The sequence below is a fragment of the Manis pentadactyla genome, chromosome 10 (genome assembly GCF_030020395.1).
Source record: "Manis pentadactyla isolate mManPen7 chromosome 10, mManPen7.hap1, whole genome shotgun sequence".
Taxonomy (NCBI): Eukaryota; Metazoa; Chordata; class Mammalia; order Pholidota; family Manidae; genus Manis; species Manis pentadactyla.
The window spans coordinates 7,292,819-7,312,823 of record NC_080028.1 but is presented as its reverse complement, the minus strand read 5'-3'; the positions used below and the strand labels follow the sequence as shown (position 1 = coordinate 7,312,823).

The window sequence follows — 20,005 nt, the reverse complement described above, 5'->3', positions numbered from 1 at the left end:
GCCGCGACCCTCCTTAACCAGAACGACTCAGGAGACACAGGCCCATGCAAGAGACTTTATTATCTGAAGGAGAGAGTGGCTGCCCCAGAGGGAGCAGGTGGGTAGAGAGAGAGAGAGGGAGCAGCAGAGAGAGCAGCGGGACAGAGAGAGCAGAGAGCAGAGAGACACAAGAGACAGAGAGAGAGCAGCAGAGAGACAGAGAGCAGAGAGAGAGAGAGACAGAGGCAGAGAGAGAGAGCAGCAGAGAGACAGAGACAGCAGAGAGAGAGAGGGAGAGAGCAGGGGAGCAGGGGGACACAGACAGAGACAAAGAGAATGACAGAGAGAGACAGAGAGAGAGATGGCAGCAGCGTGGTGCCTTTCATTGTGGATCCGCTCGGCCTGCTGCTCTGGGGGAGGGTCGGGATGTTTAGAGATAAGGCGGGGTAAGCCCAGCAAACCCCAGGCAAGCCCAGGCATAATTCTCACCGGTTTACGTGCTTGGGAGCATGGGGCAAATGGAGGATAAATTACTATATTCTTACAAATGTAATAACCACATTGTTTTTCTTGTGAAACCTTCGTAAGAGTGTATATCAATGATACCTTAATTTAAAAAATAGCTTTTTAGTTTCTTTAAAACAAAAGTGTGCCCCACTGATGTATCTCTAGCTCCTAGGATTGTGTCTGGAACAAAGGTTTGGGGAAGAGGTAACATTTATAAAGTCTGCCAGGCTCACAACTGATCCTCAAAAAGCTCAATATGCGTGCATATATACATATACTTATACACGTGTGTGTGTAAAATGCAGAGGAGGAGAAGGGGAAATTTGAGAGGACTCTCACAGGGATGTATGTGCGAGTCATCTGGAGTCATGGGGGCAGGTAGGTAGTGGTAGGGTGGGATGACACGGTATCTGCAATCAGAAACTCTGGATTCAAATCCAGCCTGTCTCTGAGCAGGTCTGGGGCAGTGCCGGGGGTGGAATACAGCCGGTCACTGGTTAATCTCCCTTTACCTACTGGTAAAGTAAGTGGCTTCTTGGTAGTCTCAAATCCTTTCTGGGAAGATCCCATACCGAAAACACCGGCTGAGTGAGGGCCCAGTTCCTCGGTGGGCGTCCGGTCCTCACCCCCGCGACTGGAATCCCGGGGGCTCTTCACACACACGGGGGTGGGGGGCGGAGGCGCTGAGGCTGGCCAGCGGCAGCCCAGACACGCACAGTTGCCCCGAGGAAAGCCCTAGAAAGGAAGGCCGCTTTTAGAGAAAACAGCGGCGCATTCCGGTCATGAGCCTCCCGCCGGCAAGGGGGACCCCCGCCCCCAGGTGCGCAGCCCGCGCCGCCCACGCCGGGCGCCAGGCGAGGGCGGCCGCGCTCTAGGACCCGAGGAGGAAGGGCTGCGGGGAGACGGTGCCTCCAGCGGGCGCTGCCGCGAGCGGCCGGCCGAGGGGCTGGAAATGAAAGTAAAGGGCTCCGGAGCCACACGGACGGAGCTGCCGGGGCGGCGGCGCCGGGGGCAGGATGCGGCCGCCCGTAATTAAATAGCATTTACTCTTATTATTACTAATAATAATAACGTAATCATACCTCTAGTCATAGCATACCATTTATCGGGCTCGGTGCAGGCCCGCGGGGAGCGCTGCCCGGCCGAGGTGAGTGGTGCGCGCGGCCGAGCCCGGCGGGGCCTGGGCCGGGGCCGGGGCCGACTGTGTCCCGGGGGCCGCGCGGGAGGGCTGGGGGCGCCCGGGGCGGCGCCGGGCCGGGAGGAGGCGCGGAAAAACCCCGGCCAGGCCGGCGCCGCGCGGGGCCGCAGGAAAGTGCATTTTGCAGAAAGAAAGCCATCTCCCCAAATCCTCATTTCCTTTTTTTGGGGTTCCCTCTCTCCGTCCCCGCGTCCTGTCCCAAAGTTTCAAAGTTATTGTGCGGCCGGGGGCACCTGCCGCTCGGTGATTTGGCCGCCCCTGCAGCTCCCGGGAGGTGCCTTGGAATTCTCTTCCATGGGGGGCCCTCCGCGTCCGCAGGTCTGGGGCGCGAGGACGCTTTGCCGGCCCTCGCGAAGGGGGTCGAGGGGGTGGACAGGGGCGTCGCACCCTTTCCTTTTGTGTGCGCCTTGGCCCCCCCCACCACCAGGAGTTGGAGGGACCGCAGCGGGGCCGAGGACCTCGGCCGCCGCCGGGCCTCCCTTGCCGGCTGCGGCAGCCACGCGAGCCCGGGGATCCGGGGCCTGTAGCCCGGCCCCAGGGGAAGGGCGGCAGGAAAGGGGGGCGCGGTCTGGGCAGGGGGGCATTTCCTGCCGCACCATCAGTGCCTGAGCTCCGAGGCCTGCGAGGGGCCCGTCGTGGTGCCGGGAGAGCGCGGGGGCTGCGGGGAACAGCTCCAGAGCGTGGGGGACACCCCCCAGGGATGGGTGCCCCGGACCCGCCGAGCCGGCCTCGGACTCCTCTCCCGCTCTTAGCTGGTCTCAGGGGCCCCTTGGGGCCTGTTCTTCCCGTCCCCCTTTTCCTCTTAACATCTGTGTGTCTCCGCGTGTTCATAAGGTGCGCGGTTTGGGGGTCTTCCACAGAAACAAAGCAGTTTTCCCAAGGGGAAAAAATCACGTAGAAACGATTCTGATAGACCCTGATGGCTGCGGTGCCAACATGGCATTAATGAAGAAGAGCCCGGAACGGGGGAGGGGAGACCGATGCCGGGGAGTCTGGGGGTCGGGCCGGAGGGGTTACCCGGGCCCACAGCAGCTGTCAGGGGCTTCATTTTTCTGGGGTTGCTCATCGGGACTTTGGTTCCTTGGTACAAGACTTTGAATCCCAGATTCTTACCATTTTCCTTTGTGCCTGCAATTCATAGTCTCATGAAAACAGCAGAATGCAGATCCTTGAATTTTTACACAAATGGGATAATTATAGTACCGTTAGCAAGTGTTGGACACAAAATTCCAGTGGAATCTTTAGTTCTACTACCAAGACTCCTCCTCCTCTCTCCACATACAAGCATCCCCGCAGTGGTCTTGCCCTTCCCATAGAAATTGGACTGCAGGTTAGAAATGAAGCCCAGCAGAAACGCAGTTGGTGCTGGTTAGGCTGGGAAGGAGAAACCTGTGTCCAGGAGGCATGAGAACGGAGGCAGGGGAGAGATTTTGTGGCCCCGGAGCTGGGATGGGCTTGCGCTTCACAGATGCTGTGAATTCAAGGCTGCTGGCTTTTTGTTTAGGATGGGCAGTTAGTGTGGGTTTGAATGGATTAATGGGGGTCAGAGGCTCTAGTCTCTTCAATCTAGGTATAGGAAGGTTGAGGCATCAGTATATTTGGATTTGAGAATCTGAAAATAATAATCCCTTAAATAGCACTTTTTAGTTTATAACAAAAAGGCTTTCACATATGCTGGCTCATCTGTCCCCCACAGCAACCGTGTCAGGTAGACATTTTTCCATCCTCATTTTCCAGATGAGAAACCTGAGGTTTAGAAAACTGAATGTGTCCCTGGAAAGTCACACAGCGGAGCGAGGATGCCCACCTGGTTTTCTGACTCCATCCCTGGGGCCTTTCCCAGAGTCCTGAGCTACGTTAGCAAGTTACGGTCCAAGTGCCTCTTGTGAGAATGGCGAGATGCTGGAGGGCAGGCGTGGGGTTGAGTTTGTCACTTAGAGTCTGGCTGGGAAGAGAAAGTTAACTCTAGTGGACCAAAAAGAGAAGAAGGAAATGCTCGATACTGGGGTCAATGCTGTGGGAGTGGAGAGAAGAGAGCGCCCTCAGGGTTACCTGGAAAAGTGCGAGCAAGCCTGCTCCCGGAAGCAGGTCTTGATGTTGAAAGAATGGGGAGGCTTGCGGGTGGAGAAGAGGAAGGGATTTCCTGTGCTTACCACCATGGCTTCTCTACTCAGAGCAAGACCTTCTGGTGTACATTCTTTCTCTTCTTACGGCACCTCCATGAGGGGTGGACATTCTTATCTCCATTTCACATGAAGAAACTGAGGAAGACATGATTTATGTGGCTGGCCCAAAGTTACCCAGCTAGATTTGAACCCAGGCCTGTGTGACTGTTGCATGTGCTTCATCAGAACCGGTGTCAGAATTGGACCATCTCCTGCTCAAATATGTAGACATGAACAGAGACCAGGACGGTCTGATCTGGCAAATGCAACAGGGGTGGAGGCTTAAGCTGAGGTCAGCAGGTCCCCCAAGGCCGGGAGTTTTACTGTACTAGCGCTGTATGTACCAGGGCCTCCAGGGCTGGCCCAGGGAACCTACGCTCAGGAGTTTCTGGGAGTGTGCCTGGAGAAAGGCAGAATGGTGGTGGAGGGAGGGCTGGACCCTGAGTGTAGAGATCACAGTTCGGTGCCTGGTGACACCTTGGAGGAGGTAGTAGCTTGGAAAGGAGAAAGGGTGATTACCTGAGTTTCCAAGGTCAGGAACTGGATCTGAGTCACCCCCTGTGCCCCAGGCCCCAGTGCAGGTGCCAGGAGAATACATTCAGCCATTGTGTTGTCATATTGAATAATGCCCCAGTTCCAAGAAGGTTTATTTTGCCTCGGGGTGGAAGGTCTTCCTAGAAGTGCCATTGGAACGTTTGAAAGACAGGCAAGGAAGGCCAGAGAAAGGGGATTGTGAGAAAAGGCACCACGGCGGAGAAGCCAGGGCCCCTGTAAGGAAGGCGTAGGCAGGCTGCCCGGAACAGCCGCGATACAGGGGCAGGTGTGCGTTCGGGTTGAAGTTAGGCTCTGCCGTCATGGCTCCTTGAGTTCCCTGGGCCCCAGTTTCCCTTTGTGAAAACAAGCCCTGAGATTTCACGTTTGATGGTAACTCGTGGGAGAAGCCCAGTGTCTGCAGCTCAGGACAGCAGACTCAGATAAAAAGGACTAGAAGAGCTTTAGAATTTTAATAATTTAAATCCAGCAATTACCTAGTGGCTGAGCCCTGTTGCGAATGCTTTCTCCTGGATTAGCTTATTTAATCTTAATAACAGCCCTATAGGTAGCTGTGATAATCATCCCCATCTTACAGATGAAGAAACTGTGGCCCAGAGAAGTCAGGTGACACTGTGTAAGTGGCAGAATGAGAGAGCAAAGCCGGGCAGTCTGGCTCTTGGGTTGGCCCAGCCTGGGCCCAGGTGTGGCTGGGCAGGAGGGAGAGGAACAACCGATGGGCCTGCAGTGGAAACTTCAGAAGCAGAAGCAGTTGTCCTCTGAGGAAGCCTGGTCGCAACCTGAAGCTGAAGCCTGGGCCCAGCTGATGAAGTGACTGCTGGGTGTCAGTTTGCAGGGGCCTCCACAGAAGCCCGGGCCTTTCATCACATTTAATGGCTCATAGAAAACAGGCCCGTTTTCCTTACTCTGTCATCACCAGCTATGGAGCTCCTTCCCGCCTTATTTATTTCTTTAGTAAGTCTGTTTCTTGTAAGTGCCCTGATGGCTTCTGCAGGTGTGTTAGCGCCGTTTCACCATCAGCTCAGGGCCTGGAGGGAAAGAGCAGCCGCATTTCTGCATTCAGAACCCGTCTGTAGGCAACCTCAGCTCTGCAGCTCACAAGCCCTGAATCCGAGGCTCAGACATGCGCCCAATGGTAACGGTGACAATGGCAATGGCAGCCACCACGTGTGCTGGCTCTTTGCTTGGAACTTTCTGGGCCCTCTCCTACTGAATCTGCTTAGCAACTCTTGGAGGCAGGAATGATTATTAGCAGCCCCTCTTGCAGAAGAGGGGACTGAGATGCCACGATCACCCGGCTGTGGCAGCACAGGGCCAGGGAGCCCAGTATGGTAAACTGAGTCCAAGCTCTCCGCTGCCATGTGGGAGAGATTCCTTCAAGTTATTTCAGTTCCCATGAAGCTTTCTCCTTACCTGTCTGGAAAGCCTAATTATCTAACATTTGTGTCATGCTTTTGCCCATTATCTGTCATGAATCCTCATGACAGTCCTTCAAGTTAGATGTCCCTGTTTTTCAGAAGAAAACTGAGGAGTCACGCTCCAGCTCTTCCTGCCCTGTCTGCACGTGACTCAGAAAGGGAGCGGGGTGTCATGTTCTCTGAGACCAGGAGCCATGCCTTCTGAAGTGCTGGGGTCAGCCAGCAAGTATTCATTGAGTACTTCCTGTCAGGCCTACAGGGGAGGTCAAGGCTGTGACCCTTCTGGGGTTTTCAGAGGTTCATCTGCACTCTTGTTCTCCAGAGCATTCCATGTGATGTCCTGTCCCTCTGCAGGCAGTGGAATGCAGAGCACGGAGTCCAAAGTCCTGAATTTCATTCCCAACACCAGCACAAACTAGCTGCATGATCTGGGGTGTAATCATTATGTCAGTCTTGGCCTCAGTCTCCTGTTCTATGAAATGGCCTTGCTGATTCAGTCCCATCTACCTAGGGTTTGCTGTGAGACTCAAATGAAGGAGCTCTGAATGATATAAAGATCGGGTGTGAAGGCATGGTTATGGTCACTGTGAGCATTTAAAAACCTCCAGAATGTTCCTGAATCTTCTCCACAGCCCACCTTGATCCAGGGCTGGACTTCTGCAGGAGCCTCCTAACTAATTGCCACAACTTCCCCTCTTGCTATCTACCATCCTCAATGCTGCAGCCAAAGAGATCTTCTCAAGATTTAAATGAGACCCTGTCACTCCTCTGCTGAAAATCTTCTAGTGGTTTCCTGACGCACAGAACACAGCTCTGGCTCTCCATCATGTCCAGCAAGTAGCTCTCAGGCCAGCCTCAGGACCTTGTGTTCGACTTGGCCTGCCCTCACTCCAGTGCAGCAGTCACATAAGCCTTCTGTCTTTTTCATGAACATGCTGATCCGTTGCTTCTGCCATACCCTCTGCTGGTGCTCTTCTACCTGCCTCCCGTGCTCCCAGGGCTGACTCCTTATCTCTCTTAAATGCTGCCTCTTGGGAAGGACCTTCCCTAAGCTCCCAGCCCACACCCCTTTCCTCTCACACTCCCTACCATGTTCCTGTTTTAGTTTCTTTCTAACTCTTATCTGTATCTACTTGTCTTGTGCATTTACCACTGACCTGTTTGTCTTCCCAGGGCTGGACCACAAGCTCCTTAAGGCCAGGAACTTTATTAACCTTGTTCCCCCAGGACCTGGTAGAGCCCCTGGCACATAAAAGTGTTTTGTGGTTATTTGATGAATAAATGAATAATAGTGGCAGGATGGTCCAGAACAGCCCTTGTCAAAAAAGAGTGACCTAGGCAGAAGCTGCAAAGGAATTGGTGTTGACTGAAAAGTACTTACAGGGCAATTTTATTAAGTTGCCAAGTACTTTTTTTTGCTAAGTTGTCCAGTTCAGCAGAAACACAAATTTCTGACCTCCTGGCTGGGGGGGTGGTAGAGCAAATACTATGTAGATCTGCAAAATAATCTTGCAAGGTGGGTATCCTTAGCTTCATCTCGCAAGTGACACAAGAGGCTCAGAGAGTTGCCCTGAGAACTGATGCAGACAGTGCTAGGGTTAGAACCCAGGTCTGGCAGACTGCACAGCTTGGGGCTCTTGACACCGCCCCAGCCTGCCTCCCTGCCCTCAGCCAGTGAAGCAGGCAGAGCAGCCCATGAAACTCCCAAGGTGCCTGGGTCGTATGACCACAAGGATTTCTGAGCTCCTGTGAACTCTACTGCTCAAAAGAGAGAAAGCAAGATTCCACAATGGTGAGCGGTCGTTCTAAGCTATGGAACTCCGGGTGATTTCTGTTTTTTAACTATAATTCCCAAGGACTTTGCCGTGAGCTTCTATAACTTTTCTATTTTAAAAAAAAAGTTGCATTTAACTTTCTTCCTTTAGCATCATAGCTCGTGGGTGGTGATGGAGAAGCTGGAGCCCGGGCAGACAGACAGGTGGGTTTGAACCCTTCCTGTGCAGTTCTTTCCCCAGCTTGTTGGGAGTGGAAGACAAGATGAAAAGTAGAAGCCTCTGTAAGCAGAATGCTGCCGCCAGGAGGGGGTTATGTGTCGCTGCCAACTCTTAGTTGGGCTTATGGTATGGCAGTCGGGGAGAGGCTTGGGGGAACTCTCCTGAACTTTGGTTTCTGTTCAGGGTGGCCTGTTAAAAGAAAACAAACCACAGGTTGCTTAGCCTGTGGGCCTCCCGTTCCCCATTCATTCCCCGACAGGTGGTTCCTGGTGGAGCCATAGCAGCACCAGTACCTCCAGCACCCCCTGCTGCCCCCAGCAGCCATGTGGCCTTGGACAGGCCACGGGTCCTCCACATCTTTTTGGAAAAGGTTTGACTTTTTCCAAGCCTCACTTTTCTGTGGAAAGTGGGAATAATAACACCTACCTTTGAGATTATTGTAGGCATAAAGAACATCATTCCTTGGACCAAGGCTCCTCAATCATCCTTGCACTGCAGACCCGTCCCGCAAGCAGCCCAGGGAAGCCCACAAACGCCCTCTCAGAGTACTGCTTCTCAGTGCAGAAAGTAAAACACACAGGATTACAAAATAAACCAATTTTCTTGAACTACAGCAGGGCTTTTTATCAATGCACTGAAAAGCAAGATCTCTCCATGAGTCTAATATAACTACCGTAATTTTAAAGTCGTGATGAGCGTGAACTATATTTTGTTATGTCTCCAGTAGCTGAAATGTAATGGAGTGAAAGCTGTGATTTCTAGCACAGACACTACTGTGGTATATTGCCTGCATCATTGCTGAAGGGAATGCTAAATATCAGGTAGGGGTTAGTGAAAAAAAACTTATTAATGTTTTCCCTTTCAAGTTCATGGAGCCCATGAATTCTCTCTGCAGGCCCCAGGTTCAAAACTCCTCTGCCGTAGAAGGTGCTTGACACACAGCAGGTAATCTCCAAACGAGCCTAGACAACCCCTGAGGTCCTTGGAGAGAGGAACCTCAGTGGCTAGACAGGGCATCTAAGGACAGTGGGGAAGGAATAAGTCAGACCTGGACATTGGGGACAGCAAAACTGACTGTTTCCTAGTCTCTGAGTAAGCCATCCAGGGCTGAGTCAGGAGAAGTGCCCAGCATCTTTGGAGATGATGTAACCACAGGTAGTGAGGTGCGTGTGGCGTGTCTGCAGTCCGTAGTGACTGCTGCTCCTTCATGAGACTAGGCAGGTGAGGGCCAGGCACAGAGCATGGGATGAGGATGGTGGCAGCCTGCAGGTGTTGGGGAGATGACAGTGTGTGGACTCCAGAGTCCAGCAACCAGGGTTCACATTCAGCTCCGGCACTTGCTAATTGTAACCCTGGCAGGTTGCTTCACCTCCTTGTGCCTGATTTCCTCATCTGTAAAGTGGGCGCTTTGTGAGGATTAACTGTTATATTTAAAGGTCTTGGAACAATATCTGGTAGGAGAAAGTGCTTAACAAAGATGACTGAAATCAGCATCTTCACTGTTACTCTTAAGATTTGTGAGCCTTAGAGTTGGTTTCTGAGCACTGTTTCTCTGGGCTGCCCAGAAAGGAATCAGATGTAGCTTCTTCCTTCAAAGCGCTCAGAGTTTAGGGAGCGGTTGGAACATAAGCACACAATTGGGGTTTGGTGCTGGGGTTGGCTCGAAAGGCTTCCTGGTAGAGGAGCCACCTTAGCTGAGCTTTCAAGAAGCACTGGGCACTGGAAAGAAGCAGCGGGCATGAAAGTTGTTCCAGACTGAGCGGGCAGCATGAAAGGGAAGCTGACATTACCTGAATGTGACATTCCAGGCCAGGTCACTGTCTGGGGGGTGGCCAGGCGCGTCCTCCGGCACTGTGTGCCTGTGGTGAGCAGCTTGGCCTTTGTCTCCCTGGTAATGGGTGTCATGGAAGATTTTGTTTTTTAACTTTTTATTCACAGGAAGTTGCAAAAAAGTACAAAGAGGTCTTCACCCAGCTTCCCCTGATGGTGATATATGTCTGTTGTGCATTATCAAAACTATAGACCACAGAGCTTACTCAGGTTTCACCACTTCTAAAACCTGCATTCACTGGCGTACCTGCGCATGCCTGGGAGGGTTCTGGTCAGTGGGATGACATGGACATGTGTGTTAGACAGATATCCTTGACCACCAAATGGCAGCAGATTGGAGGGGGCTTGTGGGAGGCTGTTGGCAAGAGAAGATGAGGACCTGAGAGACAGCTGTGGTTGTGGAGATGTTGGGAGGAGCTGCAGAGTGGAGAAATGTTTCAGTGGTAAAGGTGGAAGGAGGTGAAGGTTGTTGAGAATAGGAGGGCAATCAGAGCTATGACCAGAACTGGGGAAAAATGGAGGAACAGCAGGATTAGGGGAAGAGCTGCCAAATGAAGTTGAATGTGTGGAGTTGGAGGAGCACCCATCCCAGCTAGACTGGGCCACTAGGGAGGACTTTCTGGACACAGCCATCCAAGCTGGATCTTAAAGGATGAATAGGAGTTGGCTAGGTGTATGTGGTGGGGAGGGCATTCCACGTAGAGGGCCCAGGATTAAGAAAAGCGTGGAGACCATAAACAGCCAGAGTGTTAGACATCCAGGTAGCACTACCCAGAAGGTAAGAAACATGAATCGGCAATATTGGGGAGGGGGTCTGCCTAGCGGGAGGAATAGCTCTATGAGTCATCAGCATGACTCATGAGCTCGTGAAATGCAAGAGATTCAGAGAGCATGTAGAGTGAGGCGAGCAGGAGCACTGTTCCTTAAATGGAAGCTCGGGTGCGTTGATTATGGGACCTGGGCAAAGAAAGAGGAGCCCCTGAAAAATGGATCAAGAACCATCGGGAAGGGTAAGGAGGACCAGGCAGATGCAGCTGAGAGTCCCAGATATGCTAGGGAAGAACTGCTGCCCTCTACTGGACCCAGCAGGGAGGAGGTGCCTGGGGTGGGGAGGACACCTTCCAGGGAGTTAGGGGGTGGAGTGGGAGGTGAGGATATGGAAACGACTCCTTCAGGAAATGTGGCCAAGAAAGAGAGGTGGGTTTGTGCATTAGCCAGAAGGGCATTTGGGATCAGGAGAGGAATTATTTTGGGAGTGGGGGATCCTTGAGCATGATGACAGACTGAGGGGTCCTGGGATTGGTCTGATTGCTTCATCAGCAACAATAAGGGTGATACGTGTAGGCTCTGGGGCCAGGCTGCCAGGGTTTGAATCCCAGCTCCACCATGTACCAGCTCTGTGACCCTGGGCAAGATACTTAACTTCTCTGCCTCTGTTTCCTCCTCTGCAAAATGGGAGTGATAGCAGTCCCTATCCCATAGGCTGTTCAGGATGTAAGGGTTAAGGAAGTTATTCTGTGTATAGGGGTCATACAGTCACTGGCACATGGTAACCATTCAGCAAATGTTCATATTATTACATGATTATTCTCTTGGTATCAGTTTTCTCCTCAATTATTTATTGAACACTCACTCATTCATCCTTACCTATGTAATGCCTGGGTTAGATGAGTCAATATTCATTCATCCATTTCTTTTATCACCATTTGTGGAACACTTGCTCTGTGCCAAGCACAGAGCCAGGCACTGAGATTTCCAAGAGCCCAGTGCAGTCCCTACCTGTTCCAATGGAAGATCTGAGTCTAAAATGTCATCTTCAAACCCTTCTCCAAAGTGGGAAAAAAAAAGTGTTTCCTTCATGGTTCTCAAGTCAATGTTTTGGTCTTTTTGTCAGGAAGAACAGTCCTTGGACATTTTGGCAGACCTCGAGCACCAGGTTTAAAACCAAGCTGCTGGTTCCCCCTCAGCCCCTGCTCTACTGGGTTGGTCTCAAATCAGTCGTCTCATTTTTTGTTCTAGACGACAAGGTTAATAGTTGCTCTGCAAAAAAGCCAAACCATGTTGAGGTATGTAAGACGGAAAGGAAGGTGTTCTGTGTCCTGTTGTCCTTTGGCAGATCCCAGTCCCCAGAGAGAACTAGTTAAATTGGAGAATTATCTTTAACTCCTTCTTGATGTAAACATATATTTGCACACAGATGTGATCACACAACACAAAATGTTCTGGAAACTGCTTATATTTTTCTTTCTCAGTCATGTTCAGAGGCATCTCCATGACATGCGCGTAGATTCAATATCAGCATTGTATTCCATGGTGTGGGTGTATTATAACTTGATTATTTTTCGACATTGAGGTTGCTTCTAGTTGTTCACTCTTAAAAAAATGAATCAGGTACAAATGTAATTGAGTGCTTGTACAAAGATTTTGCTAAGTTAAAATCCTTGGAAGTGAAATTTCTGGATCAAAGGGAAAGGACATTTAATCATTTAGAAGGCTTTTGGCTGCAAGGAACAATTCTTACCTAAAAATGGGAGTTTATTATAATTTCATGACGTGAGGCAGAGCAGTTCCAGGGTCAGTTAATTTATTAGGTCAGATTTGGCAACAAACACCTTTGGTCTGTGTTTCTGCTCTGCCATCCCCAGTGTGTTCATATACGGGAGCAGAAAAGGGCATTATTTCTGTTCCATTTCAAGTGTGAGAAACCTTGAAATGGAACAGAACCTTTCCCAGAAACTACTTGGCTGACTTCCCCTTCTTTCTCATTGGCCAGGATGGTATCACATGCCCTTGTCTAAGCCAATTACTGGCAAGTAAAGGGACCATCATGATTGGCTCTGCCCATGAGTAACTGGGAAAGGAGTAGTGGGGCTCGACAGGGAGGAAGCAGGGAAACCCACAGCCCCAGCCTTGCTCCGCCACGCGGCCAGTTCCCGCCCAACAGGTGCCTGCAGTACCTACTGTGAGTGCCTAGTGCACCCTCATTAACCAGGCTCCCTTCTTCCGTTAGTCTCATAGGTGAAAAGTGGCATCTCGTTTTAATATGTGGTTTGTGTATCAGTGAGTTTGAGTATCCTTTCTTAATGATTCGTATTTCCTATTTATGTTCTTTGCCCATCTTTTAAAGTAATTGTAATCGTTATAATACAGTAATAGTTGATATTAAATGCTTATTGTGTGGCAGACATCTTATGAACATTCACACCCATGAAGTGGATACTAGTAACCCTGTTTTAGTGATGAGGAAAGTGAAATATGCAGAAATTAAGCAACTTGTGCACACTTAATAAGGAATAGGTCTTGGATTTGAACCTAGGTGTGCATCTGGGTATGTGGGCACATATTGTGCTGACATGTTGAGGGAATCATTTCCTACTGGTTCCTTAATTCATGGCTGTATTTCTGGGTAGATCCCATTGGAGGCAGGTCCAGTTTTAATTTCCTAAATTTTAAGAATAGGACCTAAGAGTTGGGGGGAAGGGACTGCCTGACCTGGTAGTAGGATTCTGGGAAGATCTAGGCCTCAGTTTTCTCCTTGGACATTTTTTCTTTCAAAAGAGTGAGGTTTGTTTGTCCTACATGCCCATTGCTCTTCCACCAAGTACCTTGAGTCATGCCCAGCCTTCACTGTCAGGGAACTTACCTCCCTCTTCAGCTGCAAACACATGATCTTTTACTCAACTGTCTTAGTCTGCTCAGGATTCTATAACGAAACAGTTCTGGAGGCTAGAAGGCTTAGAACAAAGTGAAGGCTGGTTTGGTTTCTGTTGAGCTCTCTTCCTGGCTTGCAGAAGGCCACCTTCTTGCTGTGGCCTCATGTGGCCTCCTCTGTGTGTGCTCATGCCAGGACAGAGAAGAGCTCTCTGGTTTCTCTTCTAATAAAGACACTTAATCTTATCAGATCAGGGCTCCACTCTTATGACCTCATTTAACTTTGCTTACCTCCTTAAATGCCCTATTTCTAATAGTCACATTGGGGGTTAGGGCTACAAGGATGATTTTGGGGGCACAAACATTCAGTGTGTTAAGTTCTCCTCCTGTCCCCAGATTCATGTCCTTCTCCTATGCAGAATGCATTCATTGCGTCCCAGCAGCCCAGAAGTCTTAACTCACACAGCATCAACTCTAACGTCTACATTAGAGTCTTAGTCTCATCTAAATAGGGCCTAGGTGAGACTGGAGGGAGATCCATCCCAGGCAGTTCCTCTCCAGCTGTGAGCCTGTGAACCCAGACAAGTTATATGCTTCCAAAATACAGCAGTGGGACAGGCATAGGATAGACACTCCTGTTCCCAAAAGGATTAGTTGGAAGGAAGAAAGAGGTGATGGGTCCCAAGGAAGTCGAAAATCCATGGGGCAACTTCCATTTGATACTAAGACTTGAGAATCATCTTCTGGGTCTTGATGTTCCTTCTTCCCGGCCTACTGGGACCAGCAGCACCCCCAGGGCTCCACCAGCTGTTCACCCTCGTGGCTCTGGGTGGCCACAGCAGGGCCTGTTGAAAAGGAGGCGGTGGCTCCACCCTTTGAAACTAAGGAGACCGCCCTGATGGGGCTCTGAATCACCTCCGAGATCACCTTCCCTTTCCTTGAAGGGGAAAGCGTGTTTGCAGCCAAATAGCTGCATGTCTGGTCCTGTAGGATCCCGGAAATCTGACAGGGTTCCTTCTTTCCATCGGCCAGCTTTCTCAGCCCCTTTAGTTCAATCTGGCAGTGTTCCTGCCGGTATAATCCCATCTCTTGGTCTGGCTTCTGCTGATGGCTGATTAGATCCATGGTTCACCCTGTACCAATCTCCTTATCAAATGGTTGTTGAGCCACACCCTTACTGTTCTCTTTAGAACTCAAGAGTTCTCAGTTTTTTTGCAAAATGAATTAGCTGAGAATTTTCCAATTCTTCAAGTTCTGGTTCCTTTTGTTTAACGAGTTCTTCTCCCATTCATCTGTCTTCTCTCACATTTTACTTAAACAAGGAGGATCCATGCCACACCTTCCAAATTCTGCTTAGAAACTCTGCTAAATTTCCAGTTTCATCATTTGCAAGTTCTGCCTTCCACAGAACACTAGAACACTAGAACACAACTCAGCCAAGTTCTTTGCCACTTTATAGCAAGGATGGCCTTTCCTCCAGTTTCCAATCACCTGTTTTTAATTTTCATCTGAGATCTCTCCGCAGTAGCGTTTGGCATCCATATTTTTGCCTGTTGTCCCTTCCTGGCAACCTAGTTTTCTTAGTGTGCACCTCAGACCGCTTTTAGCTTCTCACCACCATCCAGTTCCACAGCCACCTCTGTATTTTCAGGTATTTGTTGCAGCAGCACCCCACTTCCCAGTCCCAAAATCTGTTAGTCTCCTCAGTCTGCCAGAACAGTTTTGGGTCATAGCCCTGCCTTTATGACCTCATTTAAGCTGCACTACTTAGAGGCCCCACCTCCAAGGCTTAGGGCTTCGACCTGTGGATTTAGTGGGGGGAGGGGATACAAACATTCAGTTCATTACAGCCCCCTATAAACCTTGTCTCAAGAGGAGGGAAACTGCAGAGAAAGGGGAGCCTGGCACCTGCTGGGGGCTTTGCTCACCAGCACATTGTTAACGAGGCTGTCTGATGGCCGTCTCCCCAGGCCCTTTGGACCAAGGCTGCAGGATCACCGTGTGTCCCTGAACAACTTTCCAAGCTTCTTGGAGCACTGTTGTTCTGCCTGAAGGGGTTGTAGTAAAACGTAAATAAATCTCCTTTATTTAATGACTACTCATTTTCATACAGGGCAAAGCCAGAGACAGAGCTGCCCTTTTGGGTCAGAACCTCCTGTAATTTTCCATCTTACTTAGTTTGGAAGCCACAGTCCTGGCTGCACGTACAAGGCCTCAGGTGTGGTCCTCCCCGCTAATGCCGCTGACCTTCCCCCTCACCACCCGCCCACTGCCCACTCGACCCGTCCACACCAGCACCTTGCTCTTCCTCAGGTACACCCACCAGTCTCTGCCTCAGGACCTCTGCACTCGCTGTCCCTTCTGCCTCAGAGTTTTTCCCATGTACTCACGTGGCTTGCTCCCTGCCGCCGTTAAGAGCTCTGTTCAAATGTCAAAAGGACATCGCTCAGTCCCCAGTAAAATCATAGCATCTCATATACAACTAACATAGGAGAGTTTCTGTCTCCTTGTTTTTCCTTCATTGTGTGTCTGCAGGCTGCATCACTTTATGTATATATTTGTATCCATCTTCTACCAGAACATATGCTCTAAAAGAGGAGAGACGTCATCTCTGCTCTGTTAATCTCCAAAAGGTCCAGAACCTGTCCAGTATTCCCGAAGTGCTCGTTGCAGGGCTGACTGGCTCCGCGGAAGCTCCTCAGCCTACCATAACTGCCCCTGTAGTCTGGTTTCCCCACTGCACTGTGAGCCTCTCCAGGGCAGGAATTTGTTTCAAGTGTGGCTGAGTCCCCTATACCCAGCAGGACCTGGCACCATGAAAGTGCCCGCTCCTGTTTAATGCGTGAGGGAGGGAGTTGAGTGTGTGACAGTTCATGCAGGGCCACTATCCTGGCAGCCTCTGTGGTTTTTCCCTGCAGGCAGTGTGTGTGATACTTCTCCTGTCCCTCCATCCAGGGGCTGGCACTTAGCAGGTGCTCAGTGCACCTTCTGTAATGGGCATGGTCAGGCGGGGCCAGACGTAGAGCTGGGCCGTGCAGCTGGGGTGGTCTGCGCCGCTCCCGTCCTCAGCAGGGGCCGCTGGAGGCACCAGCTGAAGGCGAGGTCAGCACTGTACCTGGTGCGTGGACGGCGCCCAGGGAGCATGGTGTCCTTGCCCTGCTGCCACCTGACCCTGCGGCTTCTCCTCGTGAGCCAGGCCTGTCAGCCAACCTCTGTTTGCAGCCCTGAAGGTAGGTGGGCCTGGGCTTCTCCATCATCATGGCTGTGCATATTGTGAGGTACCACAAGAATTGGATTCAGGACGGGCTCAGTGGTGTGCTTCTGAGCAGGTGTCCTGTCAGGAATGCCCCTTCTCTCCTATTCTAGTTGTCATCCTCCTTCACATCCAGCCCAGGGGCCACCTCCTGCAGAGCCTTCCCTGGCCTCCCCGGTGCACCCACCTCTCCTTCCCTTCCCAGGCCCTTTGCACCCGCAGCTAGCCTGTCCCACCTCGGTGGCTCCTGGTGGTGTACCTGTCTTTCCTTCCCACTGGACCAGGAGTTCTTGGAGGGCAGGACTGTGCTGAGGCACCCCCATGCCCAGCACCATGCCTAGCCCCAAGTAGGAAGGTTGTAAATGTTGGTTGGACTGAATTAAATCCTCCCTTTCCATGTCTGTCTGTGCCCTTGGTTCAGAGGAGGCCAACTTGCCAGTGTGGTTGGACGAGTCAGAAAATCTTCCCAAAGGACGGGTGGTGTAGGCTCCTTCCCTCTGCATCCTGGGCTCCAGTAAGATCTGGGCCTTTGACTTGGTGTCACTGTGTATTACTATGAATTTTAACAATAGTTACGTATACGCTCACTGGGGAGGGGATGCCTAAGTGCTCAAGGCATGCGTACCTCCACTGGGCATCCCTCGTTCACGGCTGATAGTGCATATCAGCTATCAGCACTCTTTCTTTAAAGCGCCCAGCCCTTCAGGCAGCCCCAACCAGCCTCTGCCAGCCTGGCAGCATTGCTGTGTGAGCTGGAGTCTGTTTGCCAGCCTTGGGCTGGGGCCTTTACATGCCTCAACATATGCCCAACAGAATGACTCTAGAGTGGCTGATAGTAGACTCTGGGGCAGGAACTTAGGAGAAGCATAGTATTTCTGTGGAGCCTTCTCCCCAGATCAGCCCACATCCGCCATCTTGGGGGCCTGAGCCTTCATGGACACCAGGCACAGGCTCAGGTGCCTGGGAAGGTGGCCAAGCAGTTCCACCCCTGCTATGCCCTTGAGGAAGGGGAGCGGCAGTGTCTTTACTAACCCCTGGTCAGTGATTCCAGGCCTGGCCCCCACTTGCTGTCTGCAGGCGTTGTGACCTCTCTGAGCCTCACTTTCCTTGTCTCTCAAATGTGGGGCCCAGCCCAGCCCCCAGGGTCATCACTCAGGATCAGACAAAACGTGGGAGAGGACAGTGATTTCCTGAACCGTCCCATGCAGACTTCCCTTCTTGACACCGAGGAGCCAATGCCTGTTCACTCTTTAAAGCCCAATGAAAATCCCACCCACTTTGAGGAATTTCCACTTTGTGCCTCATCCCAGCCTATGTTTGCCCCAGAAATCGAGTTTGGGGTCGAGCCGCTGGGATATTCTTTCCATGTCTCTAACTAGGTTGTGAGACCTGGGTGGGTTGGGCACTTGAACCTTTTCGTCTACGTGTAACAGGCATATAGCAGATGTTGAACTGAATGCCCAGCATATGAATTCTGATCCAATAGCCACCATTTGTCTGCTATGTGCCAGCACCTGAGCTGAAAGCCTCCTCTGTGGGAACGTCAGTGGGCTCAACGTGTGATGTGCGTGCAGCGCGGGGAGCCGCAGCCGGGGGAGAAGCCTTCCCCATAGCCGGGGCTGCTGCTGCGGGTCTCAGTGGTCAGGGAGGCGGGGGCAGGCCGGGGACTGTGTGGGGAGCCTTCTTCTTACTGTCTGGAGCAGAGAATGCTTGTTCCTCAGCAACAAATTCAGACTTCTTGGGAATTACCACTTGGGCTGGTTATGGGCAATGTTTGTTTCTGTTGAGTCTGCTCAGACCTCAGGGCCGAGGGGGCAGACTGGGAAACACTGCTCTCAGCTGCGGTTTCCGGAGAGACCTGGAGTTGGGTGTGGGTGTGAGGATCATGAGAACTTGTTCCACAGACAGGAAAGCTGGGAACAGAAAGACTGACCCAGAGGCCTGCTCGGCAAGGCGTGGGCAGCCCAGGGCTGTCGCCAGGAGTTCTTTGTGAGCACGAAGAGCAGCGCTGGAGACACATATTCCCAAGGTTTGGGGACCGTTGCTCTGCGCCAGGCGCTCCGCACGAGTCATCCATCTCCTAAACCTTCACAACAGCCTGTGTGGCAGGCGCAAAGTCCCACAGCAAGGGTAAAGCGGGCATCCACACCAGGTCTGCCCGAGTGCAGAGCCCTGATCCAGGGCCCCGGCAGGGCGAGCAGATGGATGGTGGGCACATGCCAGTGGTCCTGGCCCTGGCCAAGATGAGGATCCGGGGTGAAGAGCGCTCTTCTGGGGGCCCGAAGACTCAGTGGGGCTTCACTCTTCCCTGGGAAGGACAAGTGGGAGGCGGGAGACCCAGAGACCTGAGCTCCTTGTCCCACCCCTCTTGGCTGTACAGACGCAGAAAGTGAGGCACACAGAAGCCCAGGGGCCTGCTCCAGCCACACGCTCCTCACAGGTCGGAGGGTGGCGGCGGACGTGGCCTTTGGTCTGACAGAGCCAGGCTCTGCTTGTAGGTCAAGCTTCACTTCTTAGTGCCTCGCTTTCCTCATCTGTAAAGTGGGCCTAGTGACCCCTGCCCCTTGTACCTTCCAGGGGGTGAGGATAGGTGGGTGAGCTCAGGTGGAAATAAAGAACAAGAAAGTAAGGAATTGGGGAAAGGACTGATTTGGCACACTGCTCCCTCCTCGGAGTAGCTGGGTATTGTTCGTAGCTTTTTACACCTTGGTGCCAGTGAGGCGGGGAGGATCCACCCCCCAGGCCCACGTCCTGGTCCTCCGCTGGTGCTGTGTGGGAGCCGAGGCACGCGGGAGCCTGCCCCGCAGTCACGGCTGAGGATGTCCGCCTTCCGGGCCTTTGCCCGCAGGCTTCTCGCGGTGATCCTGTGGCAGGAGGGAATGAGGGCCACCCTGTGGGCCAAGCATAATCATGGCGTCATTTTGCATTTTCTGTCCCCTTCCCTGGACTGAGTTTGATGGTGAAACGAAGTTTTTCCCTTGAACCTGAGGGTGTCCTGTGCAGTACTGGCAGCCCTAGCCATTGTGGGAAAGGTCAAGTGGCCTCCATGTAGCCCCTTGCCCATCACGGGCACCACACAAACTTGGAGTCCAGTGGGATATGGGTGCAGAGGGCAGGTGCTGCCTGGCCTGGCTCAGACAGTCTGTGAAGACCCTGACGTGGGTCAGTGTCCCCTGTGACTCCCTCCCCATCCGTGAAATAGGAGGAGAGCGGGAGTGGGCAGGTGGGAGTGGGGGCAGCGTGTGGACAGCTCCTCCAGACCGACTCATGGGCTGTGTTCTCCCTCCAGAGACTGATGGAGAGGCAGAGACGGAAAGCGGACATCGAGAAGGGGCTGCAGTTCATTCAGTGAGTGTGCAGGGGACGGGCTGGGCCGCGGTGGGTCCGCCAGAGTGACCCCTGAAGCCTACACTCCTCTCCCCTTGTCCCTTTCCTTGCCAGCTGAGCCTTAGCTCTTC

General features: G+C 52.0%; 1 protein-coding gene across 2 annotated transcripts in view; it reads left to right on the top strand.

Annotated features, from left to right (window-relative positions):
• Positions 1-1,392: 1,392 nt before the first annotated feature.
• The window catches only part of ZC3H7B (zinc finger CCCH-type containing 7B), a 49,730-nt gene continuing 31,117 nt past the window's right edge, over positions 1,393-20,005 (top strand). The window contains exons 1-2 of one of the 2 annotated variants that reach the window (XM_057486334.1): positions 1,393-1,633; positions 19,837-19,895. In XM_057486334.1, coding sequence (XP_057342317.1) covers positions 19,843-19,895 — 53 coding nt within the window. In that variant the 5' untranslated portion in view covers positions 1,393-1,633; positions 19,837-19,842. The remainder of the gene's footprint in view (positions 1,634-19,836; positions 19,896-20,005) is intronic. The other variant, XM_036931297.2, reaches the window with a different exon arrangement.